The sequence below is a fragment of the Palaemon carinicauda genome, chromosome 42 (genome assembly GCF_036898095.1).
Source record: "Palaemon carinicauda isolate YSFRI2023 chromosome 42, ASM3689809v2, whole genome shotgun sequence".
In the NCBI taxonomy this organism is placed as follows: domain Eukaryota; kingdom Metazoa; phylum Arthropoda; class Malacostraca; order Decapoda; family Palaemonidae; genus Palaemon; species Palaemon carinicauda.
This window is the reverse complement of record NC_090766.1, coordinates 22,763,085-22,788,825: the sequence shown is the minus strand read 5'-3', so window position 1 is coordinate 22,788,825 and position 25,741 is coordinate 22,763,085. Positions and strand designations below refer to the sequence as shown.

Genomic DNA, 25,741 nt, shown 5'->3' with positions numbered 1-25,741 from the left:
CACCTGACAACGCTGAAGTTATCAATAATTCTTCTTCACTCAAGGGGTTAACTACTGTACGCTAATTATTCAGTGGCTACTTTCCTGTTGGTAAGGGTAGATGAGACTCTAGCTAAGGTAAGCAGCCCTTCTAGGAGGACGACATTCAAAATAAAAAAATTGTTCTCTGGTCTTCGGTAGTACCATAGCCTCTGTACCATGGTCTTCCACTGTCTTGGGATAGAGTTTTCTTGCTTGAGGGTACACTTCGGCACACATCTATCTTTTATTGCTTTTTTTTAAGTTTTTATAGTTTATATATGAAAGATTTGTTTTAATGTTGTTACTGTTCATAAAATGTTTTATTTTAATTGTCCATTATATTTCTTGTAGTTTATTTAATTTCCTTTCTTCACTGGGCTTTTTTTTTCCCTGTTGGAGCTCTTGGGCTTATAGCAACCTGTTTTTCCAACTAGGGTTGTAGCTGAGCTAGTAATAATAATAATAATAGAACTAGCCACCTTCTATTAGTGCCATCGTAGAAGGGATACTTCTCTCTGCTATGGATTGTGGTTCTCATCTTCATGCCTTGAGGGAGCTATGTGTCTGTGGTAAAATGCTATCACTTGGTCTTTAACCAGATGTCAATTTAAAGAGCTTCAACCCTCCACCATGGGAGGAGCATTCAAAGTTCAGGAGTATCTCCAAGTGATCATCCCTCTCCAGGAACTTAGCCCCTCTTGGAATGTCACTCGAAACCTCAGGTCTCTCGAGCGGACCCTGCATGAGCCCTTGACCGGTAACCAGATAAGATCGGACCTCAAGACTACTCACAAGGCTCTTCCACCTTTGTATATGCTGATCCAACAAGAGGATGGAAGGACAATCCTGGTTCAAGCGCACGAAGTCATGGATGTTGGGTCTATCCTAGGTTAAAGGAAGAACTTGCCAGTGCTGTTAGCCCTGAATGCAGGAGTCTGATACAGCAGACCACGTTTGCTGCCCACTACCTACTGGTGTTTACTCACAGGTCCCAGGATAGCCTTATCTTTGGTCCTTTTATATACTCAACACGAATGTAGCTCCGTCAGGGGATAAGAAGCGTCCCATCCAAGATAGTGGTTGCAACGTAAGCCTGAGAGAGGTAAGGAATATTTGGCCTTTCTCTTCTCTCTTCCCTTCCTTGGGGTGCAGCAGTAGGTCCATTATTTGCTGACTAGACATTAGGTTCAAGTAAGGATCAAGACAGTAACTTTTCTTTACAGTCTAGTTTATATCTTAAGTTTCTTCCCCATCCTCCTAGACCAGGGCGAGGATGGAAGAACAGCACCGTAATGTATGCAAACACATCTCAAAACGAACTTGAATTCAGAAAACATATCCTTTCAGATATATGGGTTCCTCTGCTACCACCTACCAGTCTCGTGGTACTTGCCAAATCTAACATTTATGACATCTGTTCAGGCATTTAAAAGGTTTACAGGAATCTTCACTTATGTTCCTCCACAGGACCAAAGTGCATTGACATTTTCTACTGTTAAAGGACGAAGGTTTGTACTTGTGTAGGAACAAATAAGAAATTTTTAAAAGTACTTTGTGTTTTTCTTAACTATACAAACCTGAGTTTTAATCACTCCTCAAGTCGTAGGTTAAGGTCAACTTGAAGGTTACTTTAACCTTCACCCTGCAGTTACTATAACTACCTTGATAGAAGTTTAAACAACAGTTCCAGCTTTGTTGAAGTCACACTTCAAATAAAGGACTCCAATTTACAGAGAGGAAAAATACAAATTACTGTACTTTTGAAAAATTGCTAATTTGGGTGGACCTCTTGATGAAAATACAAATTACCATACTTTTAGAGAATTATAAATGCAAATTACCATACTTTAAAGAAAATTATAGATACAAATTACAGTACTGTACTTTAAGAAAAAATAGTTGATATTAATTATCATAGTTTACAGAAAATTAAATAGGCACTTTACTGTACTTTAAAAAATAAAAGATACTAATTACCATACTTTAAAGAAAAAGATACAAATTACTGTACTTTAGAAAATGAAAGACTAATTACCATACTTTAAAGACATTAAAGATACAAATTACTATACTTTAAGAAAGTTTAAAGCTACTAATTATCATACTGTAAAGAAAATTAGATACAAATTACTGTACTTTTAAAAATATTTTAATTATCGGTGAACCTCTCGATTTTTTTGTACAAATGTTGGGTTTCCCTCCTGTTGCGTATAGTTAATGAATGTCCTGCCAGGCCCACGCACCAGTGCTTATACCACAGTTTCATAAAGCTAAACCAAGAAAAATAATTGTAATTAAAGACTTTTCATTATTCCTTAAAACTCGACAGACATTGTCTTCCTTGGAAGATAGCTATTATTGACCAAATAATTACTCAGGTAATGAGAAGATAAAGCTGCAGTGAAAATAGGGGATGAAGCCAATTGGAAGTACATGTATCCTGTAATTTATTTTTAACCAATTATAGTTGCCATGCTGTATTAACCCTTTCACCCCAAAAGGACGTACCGGTACATTCTTGCAAAACACTTAATTACATGTTTTTATATATTTTTGATAATTTTATGAGAAACTTCAGGCATTTTCCAAAAGAATGAGACCAACCTGACCTCTCTAGGACAAAAATTAAACCTGTTAGAGCAATTAAAAAAAATATATAGCAAAATGTGCTCGAAATTTAACCTTATGGTGGGGGTAAAAGGGTTAAGACTTTTGTGATATAGGTTATATCTGTGACTTGAATGTTTATATATGAATTTGTTATTTCCAGAATTTTTAGACTTGCTGAATCGCCTTAATGGAAGTACAGCCGATCACAGTCCACACAGCAATGGTACTGCTGGCGGAGAGGGTGATGGAGGGGGAGGAAGAAGTGGAGGAGGAGGCAGTTCTAGTGAAAACGTACGCCGACGAAAATTATCGACTAACGACGAAAAGTCCAGTACTGCTGGCAGTAATTCTCAGACAGCTACTGGGGAATATACTTCAGATCAGCTTGATGCAGTTAAGAGGTAATTGAAGTGTGTCTCTTTGTGTGTCCAAGTTTCTGCTTTCTTTGGGCCTGTTTTATAGGAAATATTTGGTGCAATATTAGTAACTGTGGTCGATGGAGTATTAATGGGTCTGTATATTCAGTTTGATATTACTGCAATCAGTAGATTATTATTGGATGCACTGCATAATAGAAAGGAGACAGTCAATGCCAGCATGTTATACATGTGTTTGAAGCTTTTGACAGATGATTTCAGTTCTCCACAATACTGAGGCTATAACTATGTATAAAAAAAAGAGCTATGACCTTAGAATATTATTAATAGTGTATGTTAAGTTCTCTTACTGAGCATTGTAGCTACTGTAGTAGGAATATGTTAAAAAGGAGCCCCTTTGATATGGTGAAACTAAGTGAAAAAATACATGATGACCAGATAGTTGTTTATGAAAGTTATAATAAAATACAATATAAAAGTATATTTAAAACATAGACAAACCAAAATGAAAGTGTGTTGGAGGAGGTAATATTATGACTGAGTGATTACTCTGAAAGTGTGATGAAATACTGTGAAATATAAACCATGAACATCGAGACTAATGTTTGTGGCACATTAAAAAATGGAAATTAGAAGAAGGGGAGAGTTTATAATGTGTTAACTATAGACATCATAATGAAGCAGGATTGGTATCCAGGTGCATTGTATTATGTGTGAGGAATGTACTGTAATAGATTTGGTCCCATAAACACCCTTCAGAAATGTAATAGAATCGGTTGCATGTCAATACCTTGAAAAGATTGACAAAGTTACTGTATCTCACGTCTCACGAGTGGTGACCAAAATTGACTCAATGTAAAATTTCACAGAGATGAATAAATAATTGGATGCCATGAGTAACCAAGCAAAAAATGCAGTTCCAAGTTAGGAGAAACTAGTCATGCAGATAAATTGAAGCTTATGAAAAGAACTGATGGCACTTGATCAAGGTGTTTTCACCCAATAGTGTAATAATAGTGGCTAAGAAAGCAATAAACATTACATATTAAGAAGAATGCAATATTTAAAAAATCATGATAGTAGATGAACAAAAAGATAATTGCTAAAGTATTTGATGAAAAAATATAATTACTCTATAGGAGAGTAAGAAGGAAATCTAAAATTGGAAATAAGAAAGCTCCTAGGAATAAGTCCTGAAAATCTGTATGCTGTATACATATTTAGAAAAGCAAGTGTTTCTGATAGTTACTGTACTACATACTGGTAGTACAATATAAGACTTTGAACACTAGAAATTTAGTTATGCAGGACTTTAGAGTTGAAGTTGTATGTTCATCCTGTGGGGGGGAAAAAGCAAAGGGTAAATGGTTTAAGTTTAGCTTAGTCAATGAACTCTATACTATACTTTACAAAAGTCTGCTTATCAGGGGTCACAGAATTGGTAAGAATGAAGAATACGAAGGACTATTGCGGTCTTTTGAAGGCTCAATAAGTGGGATAAGAGTATTACAAAAAGACCAATTACACCTTGTTATAATTGCATTAAAAAAGGACAAAGAAATAAGTAAATTGCCCCATGAACAAATGGGAGGAAATTAGATAAACGTTTAAAACTTTCTATGATATGGAAGAGCAATTGCTGTCAAGAAAACTGCAGCGTAACCAATGAATAAAAGGGTCCCACCTGGTGGACAAAATGAAAACCAGTAGGAAGACTCTCTAAAAAGGTTAAAATCATTGTGGGAACATCATTTGAAAGGTAACGCGAATGTGATATGTTCAAAAGTTGTTCCCTTTTTTCATATGCTTTAGATCTGTACAATTGGATACCAATCCCAAAACTATATGATTGTTTATTAGAGATTTGAATTCTTGTTTATGACTTGACACCAATTTATTGCTTTACAGATGTAGGAAGTGCAAAGACTATTATGAAATTTTAGGGGTCACGAAGGAAGCGACAGATAATGACCTAAAGAAAGCTTATCGTAAATTAGCACTTCAATTCCATCCAGACAAAAACAAGGCACCTGGGGCTAGTGAAGCTTTTAAGGGTGAGTGCTGTCTGTACTTGTGTTTGTGTATTTAGTACATCATTATCAAATATATCATTTTATGAACGCATGGTTGCCCTTTTACTCATGTACTGTATTAGATAGGTAGTTATTAAGAATCATTGCTACTGCAGTGTTATTAAGCTGTACTACCTAATATTGCTGGCTTAGGAAATATTAATGATCTAATGTACTAGATATACTGTATTGTATATCGAGGCATAGTTACCTATACTAAAAGGTTTTGGATCTATTGGTGTGAGAAAATGTCTCATAAATAAAAAGTGTCTTACCCAGGTCACAATGGCAATTATACTTTTCACTCTTGATGGATGCCAGGAAGAGCAATTTCTTTGATATAATCATCGTTACTCTCTGTAGATTGAAGGCAATAAATTGATTTGCTCATCAGGTTTTCAGATAGGATCAGTTGAGTAGCAAATGGGAGGCTCTTTAGAATTTGTTTTAGGTGGTGAATTGCTGAACCTGTTGAAAATTTAGATATTAATGTGAATTTTGCATTTAAATGTGTATGTTTGCACAAGACCAGGATTATGTTATCTTCATTGATGTTTGGTGTCTTTCCTTGTGGAGTGATGCAAAATGTATGAGAAATGATGTAAGATATTTGCAAATTTGTTGTATAAGAAAATGAGTGATGAAAGGAATGTAGGATGATTGATTTTTTTCAAATACTGAATTGCTATAGTATACTGTACTGTGTCCGAGTGTACCCTCAAGCAAGAGAATTCTACCCCAAGACAGTAGAAGATCATGGTACAGAGGCTATAGCTAGGTAATATAAGAAGAATTTAAATTTTGAGATACATATATAGGGTAGAAGGATTAAGGATTAGTCAAGGTGTTTTGAGAGTTATTAATAAGTGAAAGCAATATATGATTTGAATATGCTTTGAGGAAGTTGAGGTTTTTATTTAGAATACTCAATAGGTAGTGTGGAAGAAGTATTGGCAAGGAAATGTCTTATCAAGAGAGGGGAAGAGTGCATGGAAAAAAATTTATGTGGCAGTCCACTGTTATTTTGAAATTTTCTTTGCAACCTTCATCATGATTCAACAGTTAAAGTATGAATATCACTGTGAACTTCAATAATAATAGCAGGGCTTATGCTTACTGTGACACACACACACACTCTCTCTCTCTCTCTCTCTCTCTCTCTCTCTCTCTCTCTCTCTCTCTCTCTCTCTCTCTCTCAATAACGATTTAGAATTAACTGGTAGAATAACCAAATTTGCCGACGATACTAAATTATGCATAAATGCTGCGAACTCAACAAACAATGAAGCCTTAAGAGAGGATATTTTGAAGCTAGGAGAATAGTCCAGAAAATGGAAAATACCATTCAACTGTGGGAAATGTAAACTCATGCACATAGGTTATAGTAACCCATAGTCAGATTACTCACGGCTGGGTAATGAAATGGAAAGTGTGGACCAAGAGGAACATCTCAGTATTATTATCAGCAAGGGTTTGAAGTTCACTAAAAAGAGCATAAAAGCTGAAAAGAAAGCACAGAAACTAGTAGGCTACATAAAGAAATAATTCAAATACAGAAACAAAGACACTGTACTACAGCTGTATACATCACTAGTAAGACCCCATCTAGAATATGTAGTCCAATTCTGGGCTCCAAGTATTCAGAAGAATATAGATAGAGTGGAAGCAATATAAGCTAAGGTTACCAAACTAGTTCCAACACTAAGGCACTTTTTGAAACTTGTTTGATCCACAAACTCACAACTAAGGAAACAGTTAAAAGAAGCATTCAAAATTCTTAAAGGAATAACAAATGTAGATTACAACAATCTATTCAGGCTTAGCACAAATCAGTCCAGAGGTAAGGAATACAAACTGGAATTAAAAAGATACATCATCACTCAATGTGGCAGTTTCTTTATATACAAAATAGCAAATACTTGGAATAGACTTCCAGCGGATGTAGTAAACAGTAACATAGTAAACGAGTTCAAGAATAAGTTAGACAAGATTATAAGAGCACTAAATGCTTAAACTAAATTGCTGTATCAAAGAGCAAATTGAGTCTCTGCGTATGGACTAAAAATTCTTTGAGACATCAAGAATCCTTGTCCTTGCAAAACACACAGACATACACACACAACTCTCTCTCTCTCTCTCTCTCTCTCTCTCTCTCTCTCTCTCTCTCTCTCTCTCTCTCTCTCTCTCTTTGTTATACATAAACATTTTTAAACATTTGTTGCATATCTTCATTCTTCTCATTTTATCCTTCCATACTCCTCGTGTACTTGGCTAATCACTTTATAGTTCTATTTCAGATTTGCATTCAACATTTACACTTGAATTCCATAGAGTTAGGTCAGCAATTCTTTAATTTATACCAAAATTGCATCTAAGGGTACTTTTAAGGTGTCAAACCTTTTGGATACCCTTGCTTTACTTGTTTGGTAAGTTTGCTCTTTCTAATCCTACTATCAACTGTTTCATATACCTTTAAATATCTACAAGAAAAGGCCATTTCACCATCAGTGCTAACATTCACTTTACTGTGTCTTTTATATATCCTATATATCTTGCTCTTCCTAACGTGCACTTTCAATATTTTGATCACAAATATTGTCCAATTATGTAGTTTATTGATACCATCGCCATCTAGCTTTGTATCAGTTGCAAATAGTAGGGTCTCCACTCACCTTTTTAAACATCTTACCCCACATACTTGAACCCGCATCTCTTATCCTAAGTATGACTTTTCTTATTGCTCCAGTCATGTGAATATAAAATGTTTTAGTGCCTAGCAAGGTAGTGCAGGATAGACATGTAACCACAGAAAACATATTTTGGATTTATAATTTAAACTGAAATAATTTTATTTTTTCAAATTTCCTCACATATAGTTTATATATTCATTGCTTTTCTATTTCCTATTCATCCTTTGCAGCTTTCCCTGTTGGAGCCCTTTAGCTTGTAGCATTCTGCTTTTCCAATTAGGGTTGTAACTTGGATAGTAATAATAACTATGATTATAGGTTTCTGAAAGACAACTGTACTCCATGAGTTGGCTCAAATGGTAATTTTATTAGTTGAGATTATAGGATCAGTACAGTAGTTTTAGGATCAAGATTTACCAACATAAAGAAGATCATTATTATTATTATTACTATCCAAGCTACAACCCTAGTTGGAAAAGCAAGATGCTATAAGCCCAGGGGCTCCAACAGGGAAAAATAGCCCAGTGAGGAAAGGAAATAAGGAAATAAATAAATGAAGAGAACAAATTAACAATAAATCATTCTAAAATAAGTAACAACGTCAAAACAGACATGTCATATATAAACTATTAACAACATCAAAAACAAATATGTCATAAATAAACTATAAAAAGACTCATGTCCGCCTGGTCAACAAAAAAGCATTTACTCCAACTTTGAACTTTGAACTTTTGAAGTTCTACTGATTCTACTCATGAAAATACCTTGAATTTCCAGCCGTAGGAAATGCATTTGCTGTCTTGAGTGATCCTGAAAAAAGAAAGCAGTATGATTTATACGGTCCAGAAGAAACCTCTACAACCCAACATAGAAACACTTATCGTCACGACTTCACTAGGGGATACGAAGGTATGTTCTTATGCCAAGAAGTTTGCTTCTGTTATGTTACATTCCTATGTATTTCGGAGCTCTTGCATGATTTTCTGTCTCTGTGTCATGTGATTGTCATCAAGAGTCGGGAAGGGCAGATGTTTGATGTTCCCTTTCGTATGTTCAGGCTTTGTGCATGATTTTACAAGGCTCTCTATGTTATGCTATACTGCTAACTACAAAGATGTCATTGTAGAATTTTAAGTACAATTACTTCCTTATTAATTTCCTATGAGTATGTTAATTTTATTAGTTGTCCTATTAAATGTTAAAGATGAAGCTCATGTTCAGTGTGGAACAAGAATATTTTCCTGAGTTGTATGAGCTGGAAGGTTTGTTAGTTGATTTTGGTTTCTCCAATACTGGTAAGTCGTAAGTAAGCAAAACTATTTTTCTTGTAATTTTACTTCATAATTATGAGTTCTATTTGAATCTCTCTTGTTGACTTTAGTCTGCTCTCAAACGTTATAGGAAATTGAACTAAATATAATATTGCATATATTAACACTGAATATATCGTCACCCTCATAAACTAACTGCCTAAGTCATTTTCTCCACTTGTTGGGAAATAAAAAAAACCTCCTCATTTCCTAATTCTTTATATCATTGTCTAGAGCTTCAATTCACAAATTCTTAATGGAAGAGTTTGTGAATTAGAATTTGTTAATTGAAGCTCAACACAATGATATATAGAATTAGGAAATGAGAAGGTTTTTTTTTTTATTTCCCAACAAGTGGAAAAAATGACTTATGGAGTTAGTTTATGAGGGTGACGATATTCAGCATGTCTTGTATCTTACAGTGAACTAAAAGTAAGATATGAATTCTGTAATTCATCCACAACAACCTATTAATTATCCCCTGTTCATTCGAAATTAGTTAACGGTAGAATAGATGTAGAAGGATTATGGCACCAGTGAGTAGGAAACGTCAGAAAGTCATGGAGATAGAGAATAGATAAGGTCTAGACTAGATTGGGAATATAGCAGAAAGATTACAAGATGGGAGAGAACTCGTTACTGTAAATGTTTAACCTTGAAACAATTTAGTGTCATAATTTTCATGCAATATCACTCTCTTACTTGTACTTTATTTAGTACAACCATTCATTTAATCATTGCTAGCCTCACTGATCCTCTAATGGAGACATTACATCTCCCTTCTTGGTTATTTAGTTATCTGTTACTATGGCACAGGTGGTAAGATGGCTCTATATAAGATTAGTAGCTATAGCTGAGATACTGCACTTTAGATTCCTTGGAATTATTTTTCACATTAGATACCCAGAAATTATTTTTCAAATAAAACAGGAAATATGAAATTTATGAGCATTTTTATTGATTGTTGCTTTTACAAACTAAGGAAGTGACATGGATGATAAGCATAAGATATTCTAGTTTACGTTATCATAAGAAAAATACTAGGAGGAAAATGCATGAAATAAAGATGGAACGAGGAGTATTTGCTGGTAGGAAGTATAGAAGTGATAGACCCTGTTTCTTACTGATTCAAGAAAGTTAATTGTCGAGTTTACCACAATGTGGATGTTCATGTAGGTAAAAGTTTTAGCATGGAAAATCATAGATCTTTCCTTAGCCCCAGGCAAGTTTTATTTTAATGCATTTACATATGTTAGATAACATAGTGCCCAGAGGAAAGAAGAAATAGGTTGGGAGTCTGGACACTCAATATTTTCTCAATAAAGGTAATGACATAATTTCTTGACTAATATCCCTTAAGAATCTTTACCCCATCACCTTCATTAATAGCTTATAGCTCTATTAGTTGAGTTTCCATTTGTTTCAATTATTTTTTATAATAAAGATTTTCAATATAAATTTTTGTGTTGTATATACTTTACTGTAGTTTTATTTCTAGCTTGCTTTTATGCACTATACTTGGGGTGTGATAAAAGTAGCAGATGTGATATAAGTAACGGAAGCCGTGCAGTCATTCATAATGGATGCTCTGTTCCAATTGTAGTGGGTTTGGTGGAATGAACTCCAAGATTTGAAAAAAGTATCATGTTTATTTTTTTTGTGTCCCTGTTTAAGTATGTCAAATTCCACCTTGGCAATGCAATATACTTCACACTTTTATTAGATATTACAGTGAATTCATCTCCGTAAGTTATTTAGTGGAGGTTATTGCTGAGGAATATTCATGAATGACTTTGTATTAAAAAATGGATACATTGGTATTAATGAGTATTGGTTGTCTGTTGTCTATACAAAGTGTAGTAGACAAGAAACTAAGATTGAGTTAGAAGGTATCACTCATGAGGTTGCCAAATGTACTTGATGAATGCCCCATGTAAAAGGTTGAATGTAGCGTAAGGCTCCCCAGATATTATGTGAAATACTGGTTTTGTGGGAATGAGTCATGTCAAAAGGGAAGATTTTAATTACCAGTATTTTGGATATTTTTTCTATTTATAAAGTATGTGCAGAAGTGTGATTGGGAAGAAAAAAATAGAATTCTGTTATAACTATAGTATGACTTTCTCTGTTTGCAAAATAATTTTTTTTTCTTTTTTAGCCAAATATCTAAAATTGGATTATCAGTGACTTAAATGTATTATAGGATGCTATTTGTCCATAGCAAATTGTTTTGAATTAGTTTGCCTTTAGTGACCTTTGATGTCACGATGCCAAAGAACTTGAAGTTAATCAATCCGAGATAGTTAGTTGCATTGAATTCTCTAATCGTTAATAGATCAAAAAGTTGAAGGGAAGAAATGCATTATGATTTATGAGATATACAGTAATCAATTTACAGTTCAGTATATAATTTTTTGGTGGCTGTTAACAATAATTCCCTTTGATCAGTACCTTCATTTTTTAAGATTTTTCAAAAATAAAAACCTGTGCATGCTATAAATAATTTGTTTGATAAGCACAAAGCACAATGAAAATGAATTAATTAATTTTGAAATCATTTCAATCTAGAAATATCTGTAGGAATTCTTGATACAATACAAGTGTGAGGAATCTCAGCTGACTGACAACAAAGGGTGTAGATGGCTATCAGCTAGATGCCTAGGTTAATTATGTTGGGATTCTGTAGATATTTGAGAAATGTTAACACACTCTCTCTCTCTCTCTCTCTCTCTCTCTCTCTCTCTCTCTCTCTCTCTCTCTCTCTCTCTCTCTGTATCTAGCTTAATTATGTTTGGCTCCTGTAGATATTTGAGAAATATTAACTCTCTCTCTCTCTCTCTCTCTCTCTCTCTCTCTCTCTCTCTCTCTCTCTCTCTCTGTATCTAGCTTAATTATGTTTTGCTCCTGTAGATATTTGAGAAATATTAACTCTCTCTCTCTCTCTCTCTCTCTCTCTCTCTCTCTCTCTCTCCACCAGTTAAGGTTTAAACATTCCATAAGATTAAATGATGGCTATATGTTGAGCAATATCCAGGTTTCTTGATTGCTACTTCAATCGTATTGGAAACAAATTAGATGTACAGATGTTGGAGAAGTTTCATGTAGTTGTAAGGGTTAAAGAGATTTATATCGTGTGTTTGAGTGAAAACAGTAATTGCTATTTTGCTAATGAATTACCGAGCGGAAGTAATAAATGCTGTAACTAGGTATGGAAATTTATAGATCTCTTTGGAGTATCCGTATCCAAATATACTAAGAAATTATCAAGTCCTATCGCAGAATTTTTATATGATATATGATAGTTTTGGAATTAGATAGTCTCTTAGATTTTGAAGTAGACGTAGACTTTAGAAACTATAAGTATTAGTTGTTTGAAAGAAGTAACTGGTACATAGACAGGATAATCTTTCAATAGGTTGAGGTACACTTTATTGCTAATCAATAGTCCATAATTGATTTTAACAGAAGTCTCAGAGTCATTGCCTTGAATCTTTTATGCTATGTTTTTTTCTGGGTTATTGGCCATGCTTGATTTTGAATTGAAGTGTCCATGATTTTTTTTTTTTTTTTTTTTAATATACCTAATTTACTGATTTTAAGCTTGGGTGCATTGTTGATTATATTTGAATGGATCTAGTTAGTTCGGGAAAGAGGGTAAACTATACAAAAAGCTGGTCGGTTAGGTAGAGTTACCAGTAACTCCTAAGAAGGTAGTTCTAGGTAAGTATGTTAGAAAAAATACAAATTACTTAAAAATTTGTGATATTTTAAGCATGGGTGCATTGTTGATTATATTTGAATGGTTCTTGCATTAAATAATGCTATTTTATTATATAAAAACTTTTTTTTATATAAACTCATTAATCGTATACTGTATTGCCTTTATTTCTGTGAATGTGGAAAACCCAGTCACACTAACTTGTCACTCAAGTTCTGGAAGACTCTGCAGTACTAGACTAGGATTTTCCCCTCTGGGAAAGCTAGGCAGTGCTACATCTGATTAATGGTGCTGTGATGAAGTAAATTTTATTTTTGTAGAGGTTCTCCATTTTTTTATTTTTTTTTATTATTTTGACTGATGGAGTATATGTCCTTAAAGAATACATGAGGCATAAATTGTCGAGAAGGAAGATATTTCTGACAACTGAAAAGTCATCATTTCTTTACATTGTTTATCAGCAAATCTTACAAAAGGAGAAAAGGTTAGCTGTTGCTTTATATTGGGCACACTATTTCCAGTGTTGGTTCAGCATAGTTTATTAAGGGTCGTGAAAATATTAGTCGCAGACTTTGCCAATTGAGGGGCTATTTCCCCTGTTGAAGCCCTCAGTCTTATAGCGTTCGGCTTTTCCATCTAGGGTTGTAGCTTAGCAATTAATAATAATAATAATTGTTTGTTATAAATCTTGAGTTTTAGAAAATAAGTCTTTTGTGCAGAGAAAGTTTTTATTGGTTCATAAAAAGATTCCTTGCCATGATAAATTGTTGTAAAGGGGCAAAAGATTTTCAATAGTCACTTTCCTCTGTTTCAATTTCTGAGTTGTGTCAATGTTTTTGAATGTATATTTGACTGCATGTAACATGGTTGATTACCAGTATCACGTGAACAAGTTTCATAATCACGGTAGAAAATATAGTATTGCTGTCTGGTATGATGAATTGTGGCTGATTAATACAGTGTAGGAGTCTTTTAGTAACTGCTAGTGTTAGTTCTGTATTTGTAATAACACTTAAATTAACTTGATGCCATTTTTTTAATTTAGAAAATCCAGAGCTTAGTAAATTTTCAATGAATGGCATCCTGTGTTGCTTAGCTTAGTTTGGGGCTGCTGCGAAACTGTTCTTTTGTTGCAGGCCCCCAGAAGACGTCAAAACAAGCAATGGTGCAGACTTTTATTGGCATGATAATACACTACATTCAAATGTTCGTGCAACTGATGCTATTGCTGTTGTTTACTTTCTGGCTCTGCATTTTGGTCGCGCTGTTGCAGAAGGATAAGTTTGATCCCTTCTGGCCTGTGAAAGAAGTGAATGACCCTTACAAGAGCAGGTCAGCAGTCCCTTTTTAGGTAGTTTTGCTTTGTTTGCTGGTTAATTTTAGACCCTGGATACATCCCAGTGGATTCTAAATCCAATTTAGTGTGCGTCTTTGTTTTTACAAAGTAGTTGAGATTGCCAGCACTAAATTAACTGTCGCAGTTATATTAATCATCCTCTGGTTTGTGCATTTTGGTTTATTTAACTGTGAAATTTAAATGTTAATTAAGGCTTGGTGTTATTGTATGAATGTATTGTGTTACCAACTTTAGTTCACATGTCAATTTGCTCGGAATCTTTTAATTTGAAATAAAATTTTTCATTTTAATTAATCAAGGCTGTTTCAGAAATTATAAGCAAATTCATTTGGTCGAAATTATTTTGATTTGATTGAAAAAAAAAAAATTTAAATGTATGATTTGTCCGCATTTAAAGATTTGGAAATGTTCCCTTTTTTTTACAAGGCTGTAGAAGATTTAAGACTTTACTTTTACCTTTTAAGAGTAGGTCATTGTCTTTTTAGGAGTTATTTTTACATTTTTTTTAACACATGCTTTCAATTTGGACATTCGTCACATGATTAACATTGTTTGACTGGTTAAATCCAGTGTTTTGGTAATTGTAATTCAATGGTGAGTTTGCAGCCAAAGATTAAGGATGATATAAAATAATAGGAAAGGAAGTGTATTAGTAAAGAATTTACTTGGTGCTGACTGTACTTTTATTTTGCGTGTATGAAGTTAGGGTTTTGGGAACAAGGGAGACCTATTTTTTTGGTTATAGGTAAATGTTTTGAGTGATGCTAGAGTTAACAGTCTATTACTGATTTTATAAATTCTGCATTCAGCATAAAAACAAAAAAGTTTCCACCAATTAAATAATACAATATTCAGGAGTGGAGTAGAAAATATATCCCATGCAAGGTGTATAAGTATGATTTTGCCCTTTATTAATGAAGTATGTGCAAACTCAACAAAGAAGTTGTTTTAAAAGGTTTATAAAATCTTGAATGTTTTACTGCTAAGTTATACCTTCTTGAATATTTGAAATTTTTATCACAAGTTACTAATTCATATCAGTCATACTCCAGTGGGCATCAATGACCATTGATGTTATGATGCCAGATAATTACCAATAATTCATTCAGTCATTCTTGGGGAGGTAAAAATCTACAAAATAAACATACGAATCAAGAAATGAATGTCTGAGATCTAAACAAGTAAAAAGAATACAATAGCATTGTGATTTAGTCTTGAGGTACACAGTTATTTGCCAACACTTCATAAAAAGAAGAGGAATATCATTCAAATTAGTATAATTTGATTGTCGAAATACAAGGTAAGTAATTTTTTTTTTTTTTTTTTTTTTAGAAACAGGGATAGTTACTCAGTATTCTAAGTATGAATCTAAAGATGGGTTGCTCGGATGATTCCTTCTTGTAGTTGCTGACAGTTTTGTGTGTTCTGTATAGGTAGTAGGTTGGCCAGGGCACCAGCCACCCTTTGAGATTCTACCACTGGAGATTTATGGAGTCATTTCACTGGCCAGACAATACTACATTGGATCTTTCTGGTTATGGTTCATTTGCCCTTTACTTACACATACATTGAATAGTCTGGCCTATTCTTTACAGATTCTCCTCTGTCCTCATACACCTGACAACACTGAGATTACCAAACAATTCTTCTTCACCCAATGGGTTTCTGCACTGTAATTGTTTAGTAGCCACTTTCCTCGTGGTAAGGGTAGAAGGGACTCTTTAGCTATAGTAATCAGCTCATCTAGGGGAAGGACACTCCAAAATCAAACCATTGTTCTCTAGTCCTGGATAGTGCCATAGCCTCTGTACCATAGTCTTTCACTGTCTTGGGTTAATTTTCTTGCTCGAGGGTACACGCAGGCTCTATCCTATTGTATTTCTCTTCCTCTTGTTTTGTTAAAGGTTATATAGGAGATATTTATTTTAATGTTACTGTTCTTAAAATATTTTATTTTTCCTTGTCTCTTTTCCTAACTGGGCTATTTTCCCTGTTGGGGCCCTTGGGCTTATAGCATCCTGCTTTTCCAACTAAGGTTGTAGCTTAGCAAGTAATAATAGTAATAATAATAATAAGTACAGTAGTCTGGAGCTCATTGAGAAATTCATATTGATGAGATCGATACGAAATGTTATTCTCAAAATACTGTACAGTATTGAATAAGGAACATCCTTAGGGAATTCGTTATAGTTTTGACAGGAAATGTTTTCAGTAATTTTGAACATTGATACCATTATCCATTATAATTTAGACTGAGAATGTCTTTAGTAATTATTTTAGTATGCTTTTTACTCTTTTGTTATAGGGTTTCTTGTTTTAGATAACTGGTCCATGATATTGATATCAATTTTTCCAAATATGTAAAGAACACTATTAGAGCAGTAGTGTTAACTTTGGGTAATGCATATACTGAAGTAGTGAATCCTGATTGTATCCTTTTTTTTCATTGAGCATAACCTTCAAAATACTAGAGTTGAAAGGATAAATATCAACGGGTAAGACTACCTTTGAGTAATTATAGATGTCATCCAAGCTTAACTTGATTCTTGTGTTAATGTACTCCTGAAGGGGGTTTGACAACCAGAATAATTAACAGTATTTATGAGCTTTGCTATGTAAGATACCTGTTGCAGTTACAGTATTCTTGATACAAAACAGCTTCACAATGTCGTCATCAATAGACTGAACAGGATTACAAATGGGTTAGTTGTGAATCTGATAAACATTGAAGTATGATTATGAGGAAGAAATTGGACATATTGAAAAGTTGAAGAGTAAATGTGATAAGCAATGTGCTCAGGGCTAAAAGGAATCTTCAAAGTACCTTTAATTTTTCTAATTGTGTCATGCAAAGCCCACTTCAGGCATTATCTAAGGTTATTTCAGTTTATGTGCAAGAGAAAATGCATCCGTCGAAGGATAGCATGCTCCTCCAAGATAGATATGTGGAGCGTACCATTCTCTCTTCTCTCTAGCTTTAAGCCTCTTCCTCATTTTTGCTAGAGAGAAGAGAGAATGGTACGCTCCACATATCTATCTTGGAGGAGCATGCTATCCTTCGACGGATGCATTTTCTCTTGCACATAAACTGAAATAACCTTAGATAATGCCTGAAGTGGGCTTTTGGTTTCCGGTGAGAGTGGGGCTGAGACAGGGATGTGTGATGTCACCGTGGTTGTTTAACTTGTATGTTGATGGAGTGGTGAGAGAGGTGAATGCTCAAGTACTTGGACGAGGATTGAAACTGGTAGACAAGAATGACCATGAATGGGAGGTAAATCAGTTGTTTGCGGATGATACTGTACTGGTTGCAGACGCGGAAGAGAAGCTTGGCTGATTAGTGACAGAATTTGGAAGGGTGTGTGAGAGAAGGAAGTTGAGAGTTAATGTGGGTAAGAGTAAGGTTATGAGATGTACGAGAAGGGAAGGTGGTGCAAGGTTGGATGTCATGTTGAATGGAGAGTTACTTGAGGAGGTGGATCAGTTTAAGTACTTTGGGTCTGTTGTTGCAGCAAATGGTGGAGCGGAAGCAGATGTACGTCAGGGAGTGAATGAAGGGTGCAAAGTGTTGGGGGCAGTTAAGGGAGTAGTAAAAAATAGAGGGTTGGGCATGAATGTAAAGAGAGATCTGTATGAGAAAGTGATTGTACCAACTGTGATGTATGGATCGGAGTTGTGGGGAATGAAAGTGACGGAGAGACAGAAATTGAATGTGTTCGAGATAGTGGGCTGTGGCACCCTAGCAGTACCAGCCGAACTCGGTTGAGTCCCTTGTCAGGCTGGGAGGAACGTAGAGAGGAGAGGTCCCCTTTTTTGTTTGTTTGATGTCGGCTACCCTCCAAAATTGGGGGAAGTGCCTTGGTATATGTATGTATTTCAGTTTAAGATATGGTTACATTGACAAGATTGCCCATGCTCCTAACATTGTATTACCTGGTGTCTTAAGATTATAAATATATATTTTTTTTTATGATTGGGGTTATCTCATATCTTCTAAAGAATATTAAAATTTTAGTGAATTGATTTCTGAGATGTAATCTCAGAGGATGGTTAATTACTTTTTTATTAATTTTATGTGTACATATTTTTTCAAATATAAGTTAGGTTATTTAAAAGTAATGAATTTAAAAAGTGTGAAGGTATGAATTACCGGTTCAGTATTCTCTTTTATTTGTTTATAGCCAATATGAATGTTGAAACCTGTGATCTGATCCCATGAAAGCTCTGAATGAAATGTTATTGACTAAACACTGCCAAAGCTGCATCACTGTTGCCATATCACATATTGTCATGCTTGAGAATAATCCCCAGTAATCTATTAAACTCATCTTTATTAAAGGGAAAGCAATGGAATTATGATTTTGATTGTAACAAATTAGATGAAAGCAATCCTTGGATTTTGTCTCGTTTAGAATATCACACACAGATTCCAGTACCTTTTTCACTTCATGTTTGTCACAATTTTTTCTCTGAATAATCGTTGGTTGTAGATAATGCATAACTAACAGTTATGCATGTTCTATATAACTTGTAATTTCAGCCAATAAAAAAATCAAGTCTTGGATGCTTATCCCTTTTGGAAATTTAATCGTAAGATTCAATATTTGATCTTAAATTGTTGCTAGCATTTGTCATTCTTAATTGGCATTTTGCTTGATTAAAGCAAACCCTTCATAATATTCCTGTGACACAAAAATATTGTCTTGGTCTGCCCTGTATGGAGGTACCCCTCACTACACATCTCATGGCACATTTTTCAATATTAATCTTACCCGATAATCATGTAGCTGTCAACTCCGTTGCCCGACAGAAATCTACGGACGGGATACGCCAGCGATCGCTATACAAGAGGGGGGTGTACTCACCAGCGCCATCTGTGGTCAGGTACTGCAGTACTTCTTGTCAACACCACCTCAATTTTTCCTCTGTCGTGCCGCCGGCAAGACCTACATGGATACGCTCTTGATTTTGGAGTCTTTGTTCACGGTTTTGGTGAAGTATTGCTCTGAAATTTAGCTTTCGCTATACAGGAAGCTTTTCCCTTAGCTTAGATAGCTTTTGGATTGATTTTGATTTATGGTATAACGATTTTTGCTTTAATTTGGAAACCCCCCTTGACTGTTCTCTGATCCAAGATGTCCGACCATTCTCAAGCTCCTAGACAAAGACGATGTAGTGTTAGGACTTGTAATAGGCGTCTTCCGAAGGCCTCGGTTGATCCTCACACCGTTTGTTCCGACTGTAGGGGAAAATCCTGTCAGTTGGAAGATCGATGTGAGGAATGTGCCGGGCTTTCGGAATTCGATTTTAATGAATTCCTCAAGTATACGGCTAAGTTAGAGAGGGAGAGAGTTAGGAGGAGTTCTTCTCGCTCTTTGGTTTATTCCTCCCCCCATGATCCTCAACCTTTTCCTTCCCCTGTAGTGGTGACCCCCGAACCTATTACTAGTGCTCAGCCTGATATGTCGGATGTGTTACGTGCCATTCAGGCTTTAGGTGATAAGGTGGAGTCTGTAGTGAGTGACCACAAGTTTCTCTTGGCAGATGTCAAGGAACTTAAAGTGAAAAGTGCAGTGGGAAGTGGTAGTGCCAGTGCTGTGCCTAGTGTCAGTGTCAGTGTTGCGCATGAGGATACTTCTGTGCGTGCCAGTCGTCCTCCCAGTCCGGGACCTCTTGCAAGCTCCCAAGCCCAGGGGAGAAGCAATGTCGAAGGGCAAAAGGGTTCGGCAGGCCTTGATCGGCGCACAGTAGTATCCTCAGTGGTTGCGGGCGTATCTTATAGAGATCGTCACTTCCACTCTCAGACGATTGAGCCCTTAATTTCCTCGTCTGCGGAAGAAGTTTCCGGGAGGAAACGCTGGACCCAGGTCTCAAGGCCTCTTAAGCGTAAGGTCCAGACCGAGCGAGTCCAACAGCCCATATGTAGCCTCTTGCTATGCGGCAACCTCCTCAATACTTGAAGCAGGAGCCTTATGCCTTGCAGCAACCTCCTCTACCCTTGAGGCAGGAGCCTCATGCGTTGCGACAACCTCCTCCATCCTCGAGGCAGCAACCTCTTGCGTTGCGGCAACCTCCACCATCCTTGAGGCAGCAACCTCAACTCTTGCGGCAGCCACCTCAACTCTTGAGGCAAGAACCTCAACTCTTGAGGCAAGAACCTCAACTCTTGAGGCGAGAACCTCAACTCTCGAGGCAAGCACCTCAACTCTTGAGGCAAGAACCTCAACTCTTGAGGCAAGAACCTCAACCCTTGAGGCAAGAACCTCAACTCTTGAGGCAAGAGCCTCTCTCTGCGCAGCCACCTCCTCAACCCTTGAGGCAGGCGCAACTCTTGAGGCAGGAGCCTCATGCTATGAGGCAGCCACCTCAACGCATGCAGCAACCGCATTCTTCGCAGCATGAGCCTCTTCCCATTCAACATGAACCGCAGTCTATGCAGCATGAGCCTCATGCCTTACAGCATTCGCTTCTCACCTCACTTGCTCCTCAGACCCCCGCAGAACCTCCTTCATCCCAGCCTCATGACTTTGTCATTGCCAGCCCTCATCCTCTTCAGCAGAGACTTGATGATGAATCCGCAAGTGCGCATGCACCCGTTCTTCAGGATTCAACCATTCAGCATACCGCTTTATCGTTACCTCTCGCTTCTCAACCCTCAGGTGATGAGGTTTCTGAGGATGAAGCTGCTCACCTGGATGATCCTTCTTCTGATGTGGAGGAACCCAAGTCGTTGCCACCCTCCATTGACTTTCGTAAGGTCCTGACGCTGTTCAGAGAGTTATACCCTGAACACTTTGTTTCTGCTACCCCTCGTTCTCCTCCATCCGAGTTTTCTCTAGGCATGCAGCCTATTAAGTCTGCCTACACTAAGCTTATCTTCGCTAGATCATCAAAGAGAGCTTTGAGAATTTTAGGGGATTGGTTGCATTCCAAGCAGCAACTGGGAAGGACGTCTTTTATGTTTCCTCCTCCTAAGCTGACTTCTAAGTCGGGCGTCTGGTATGCCACGGGAGAGGAACCAGGCTTGGCGATCCCTGCCTCTGCCCAGGCTGACTTCTCAAGTTTGGTTGACTCTCCCCGTAGATCAGCTATGAGACGCTCTAAGGTCTGCTGGACCTTTTCTGATCTGGACCACTTCTTGAAGGGAGTCTTTCGCGCCTTTGAAATTTTTAATTTCCTCGACTGGTGCCTGGGGGCCTTGAGCAAGAAGACTGCCCCTTCTGACAAAGACTCGGCCATGCTGATCATGTCCTGTATGGACAAAGCAATTCGCGATGGTTCTGGCGAACTTGCTTCTATGTTTGTCTCGGGAGTCCTCAAGAAAAGGGAACAACTTTGCACCTTCCTTTCTACTGGTGTCACCTCTTGCCAGAGGTCACAGTTACTTTTTGCTCCTCTCTCCAAGTTCCTGTTTCCTGAGGATCTAGTCAAAGAGATGGCTGCAGCTCTTATACAGAAGGATACGCATGACCTCGTGGCCTCTTCAGCACGCAAGGCTAAGGTTGTACCTTCAGTACCGAGAACTTACCGCAGCTGATACACCTGCTACCAGATTTATTCCGCCCTTTCGTGGCAGAGCCCCCAGCCGAGGAAGTACCCGCCCAGACGGTCACAGGGGCAGGTCCAAGAAGGGTGCCAAGTCCACGAAAAGCAAGCATTGACTCTCCTCCTCTCCAGACAGCTGTAGGAGCCAGACTCAAGACCTTCTGGCAAGCCTGGGAAAGAAGAGGTGCAGACGCTCAGTCTGTCAAGTGGCTAAGGGAGGGTTACAGAATTCCGTTCTGCCGCAATCCCCCTCTGACCACTTCTCCCATCAACCTCTCTCCCAACTACAAGGAAAAGGACAAGAGGCTAGCGTTACATCAAGAGGTGTCGCTCCTGTTACAGAAGGAGGCAGTGGTGATAGTCCGGGATCATCAATCCCCGGGCTTTTACAACCGTCTCTTCCTGGTGGCCAAGAAGACAGGAGGTTGGAGACCGGTGCTGGACGTCAGTGCGCTCAATGCTTATGTCACCAAGCAGACGTTCACTATGGAGACGACGAAGTCGGTCCTAGCAGCGGTCAGGCAGGAGGACTGGATGGTCTCGTTGGATCTGAAAGACGCCTACTTTCACGTTCCCATCCATCCAGACTCCCAACCTTTTCTGAGATTCGTCTTTGGAGAGGTTGTGTACCAATTCCAAGCCCTGTGTTTTGGCCTAAGCACGGCACCTCTGGTGTTTACGCGACTGATGAGGAATATTGCGAAATTCCTCTACTTGGCGGACATCAGAGCCTCCCTTTATTTAGACGACTGGCTTTTAAGAGCCCCCACAAGTCGTCGCTGTCTGGAGAGTCTCAGATGGACTTTGGATTTGACCGAGGAACTGGGTCTATTGGTCAATTTAGAGAAGTCCCAGCTTGTTCCTTCCCAAACCATCGTTTACCTGGGAATGGAGATTCAGAGTCAGGCTTTTCGGGCTTTTCCGTCGGCCCCAAGAATCAACCAAGCCCTAGAGTGCATCCTGAGCATGCTGAAGAAGAACAGATGCTCGGTGAGACAGTGGATGAGTCTAACAGGGACTCTGTCATCGTTAGCCCTGTTCACCGAGTTAGGGAGACTCCACCTCCGCCCCCTTCAGTACCATCTAGCAGCTCACTGGGACAAGGATATGACGCTCGAGGCGGTCTCTATTCCTGTTACCAAAGAGATGAGGACTACTCTAATGTGGTGGAAGAGCAACATCCTTCTCAAGGAGGGTCTCTCTTTAGCTGTTCAGACCCCCGATCTTCATCTCTACTCGGACGCATCAGACTCGGGCTGGGGCGCGACCTTGGACGGACAGGAATGCTCGGGGACATGGAACAGGGAACAGGAAACGCTTCACATCAATTGCAAGGAGTTGTTGGCAGTACATCTGGCCTTAATGAACTTCAAGTCCCTCCTGCTAAACAAGGTGGTGGAGGTGAACTCCGACAACACCACAGCCTTGGCGTACATCTCCAAGCAGGGAGGGACTCATTCGAGGAAGCTGTTCGAGATAGCAAGGGACCTCCTCATTTGGTCAAGAAGTCGAAAACTCACGCTGGTAACGAGATTCATTCAGGGCAATATGAATGTCTCGGCAGATCGCCTCAGCAGAAAGGGTCAAGTCATCCCCACAGAATGGACCCTTCACAAGAACGTGTGCAACAGGCTTTGGGCCTTGTGGGGTCAGCCAACGATAGATCTGTTCGCTACCTCGATGACCAAGAGGCTCCCATTGTACTGTTCCCCGATCCCAGACCCAGCAGCAGTTCACGTGGATGCTTTTCTGCTGGATTGGTCCCACCTCGACCTGTATGCATTCCCGCCGTTCAAGATCATCAACAGGGTTCTTCAGAAGTTCGTCTCTCACGAAGGGACACGGCTGACGCTGGTTGCTCCCCTTTGGCCTGCAAGAGAATGGTTCACAGAGGTACTGCAATGGCTGGTCGACGTTCCCAGGACTCTCCCTCTTAGAGTGGACCTTCTACGTCAACCTCACGTAAACAAGGTACACCCAAGCCTCCACGCTCTTCGTCTGACTGCCTTCAGACTATCGAAAGACTCTCTAGAGCTAGAGGCTTTTTGAAGGAGGCAGCCAGAGCGATTGCCAGAGCAAGGAGGTTATCCACTCGCAGAGTCTATCAATCCAAGTGGGAGGTCTTCCGAAGCTGGTGCAGAGCCAATGCAGTTTCCTCTACCAGTACCTCTGTAACCCAAGTTGCTGACTTCCTGTTACATCTTAGGAATGTTAGATCTCTTTCGGCTACTACGATCAAGGGGTACAGAAGTATGTTGGCAGCAGTTTTCCGCCACAGAGGCTTGGATCTTTCCTCCAACAAGGATCTACAGGACATCCTTAGATCTTTTGAAACCTCTAAAGAACGTCGCTTGTCCACTCCAGGCTGGAATCTAGACGTAGTCTTAAGGTTCCTTATGTCACCTAGATTTGAACCTCTCCAGTCAGCCTCTTTCAAAGACCTTACTCTCAAAACTCTTTTCCTCGTCTGCCTTGCAACAGCCAAAAGAGTTAGTGAGGTTCACGCCTTCAGCAGGAACATAGGATTCACATCTGAAACAGCTACATGTTCCTTACAGCTCGGTTTTTTGGCGAAAAATGAACTTCCTTCACGTCCTTGGCCTAGATCGTTCGAAATTCCTAGCCTTTCCAACATGGTGGGTAACGAACTAGAGAGAGTTCTTTGCCCTGTCAGAGCTCTAAAGTACTATCTTAAAAGGTCTAAGCCTATACGAGGGCAATCAGAGGCCTTATGGTGTGCCATCAAGAAACCTTCGATGCCTATGTCCAAGAACGCAGTTTCTTACTACATAAGGCTTCTGATTAGAGAAGCTCATTCTCACATGAAGGATGAAGACCTTGCTTTGCTGAAGGTAAGGACACACGAAGTGAGAGCTGTGGCTACTTCAATGGCCTTCAAACAGAACCGTTCTCTGCAGAGTATTATGGATGCAACCTATTGGAGGAGCAAGTCAGTGTTTGCATCATTCTATCTCAAAGATGTCCAGTCTCTTTACGAGAACTGCTACACCCTGGGACCATTCGTAGCAGCGAGTGCAGTAGTAGGTGAGGGCTCAACCACTACATTCCCTTAATCCCATAACCTTTTTTAACCTTTCTCTTGAATGCTTTTATTGTTGTTTTGGGTTGTTACGGTGGGCTAAGAAGCCTTCCGCATCCTTGTTGATTTGGCGGGTGGTCAATTCTTTCTTGAGAAGCGCCTAGGTTAGAGGTTGTGTTGAGGTCCTTTAGTATGGGTTGCAGCCCTTTATACTTCAGCACCTTAGAGTTGTTCAGCCTCCTAAGAGGACCGCTGCGCTCAGTAAGGAAGACGTACTTATTAAAGGCAGAGTAATGGTTCAAGTCGACTTCCTTACCAGGTACTTATAATTTCATTTGTTATTTTGAATAACTGATAATATGAAATACGGGATACTTAGCTTCTTGATTAACTTGTACACTGGTTTTCACCCACCCCCCTGGGTGTGAATCAGCTACATGATTATCGGGTAAGATTAATATTGAAAAATGTTATTTTCATTAGTAAAATAAATTTTTGAATATACTTACCCGATAATCATGATTTAATTGACCCACCCTTCCTCCCCATAGAGAACCAGTGGACCGAGGAAAAATTGAGGTGGTGTTGACAAGAAGTACTGCAGTACCTGACCACAGATGGCGCTGGTGAGTACACCCCCCTCTTGTATAGCGATTGCTGGCGTATCCCATCCGTAGATTTCTGTCGGGCAACGGAGTTGACAGCTACATGATTATCGGGTAAGTATATTCAAAAATTTATTTTACTAATGAAAATAACATTTTAAATGGTAGCACAGAGCTGAATAAGGTATTTGTAGCATCACTATGACTGCAATTTCAGTTCTCATTGCTTTTAAATTTTCTACCATTAGGGGTTTAGGGCCGTTACTGCACCGTAAGCATTTCTTAAATTCTATGCCGACTGCTTTCGCCTAGCGGGACGGACTTTCTTTAGATTCTTCTTCTTTACCTTTGTTCCAGGTTCCTTTCTTCCATCTTGCTGTCCAACCTCTCTTAACT

General features: G+C 38.3%; 1 protein-coding gene across 1 annotated transcript in view; it reads left to right on the top strand.

Annotated features, from left to right (window-relative positions):
- Nucleotides 1-25,741, top strand: part of LOC137632956 (dnaJ homolog subfamily B member 12) — a 61,562-nt gene that overhangs the window by 6,134 nt on the left and 29,687 nt on the right. The window contains exons 2-4 of the mRNA XM_068365091.1: nt 2,792-3,032; nt 4,917-5,062; nt 8,548-8,679. Coding sequence (XP_068221192.1) covers nt 2,792-3,032; nt 4,917-5,062; nt 8,548-8,679 — 519 coding nt within the window. The remainder of the gene's footprint in view (nt 1-2,791; nt 3,033-4,916; nt 5,063-8,547; nt 8,680-25,741) is intronic.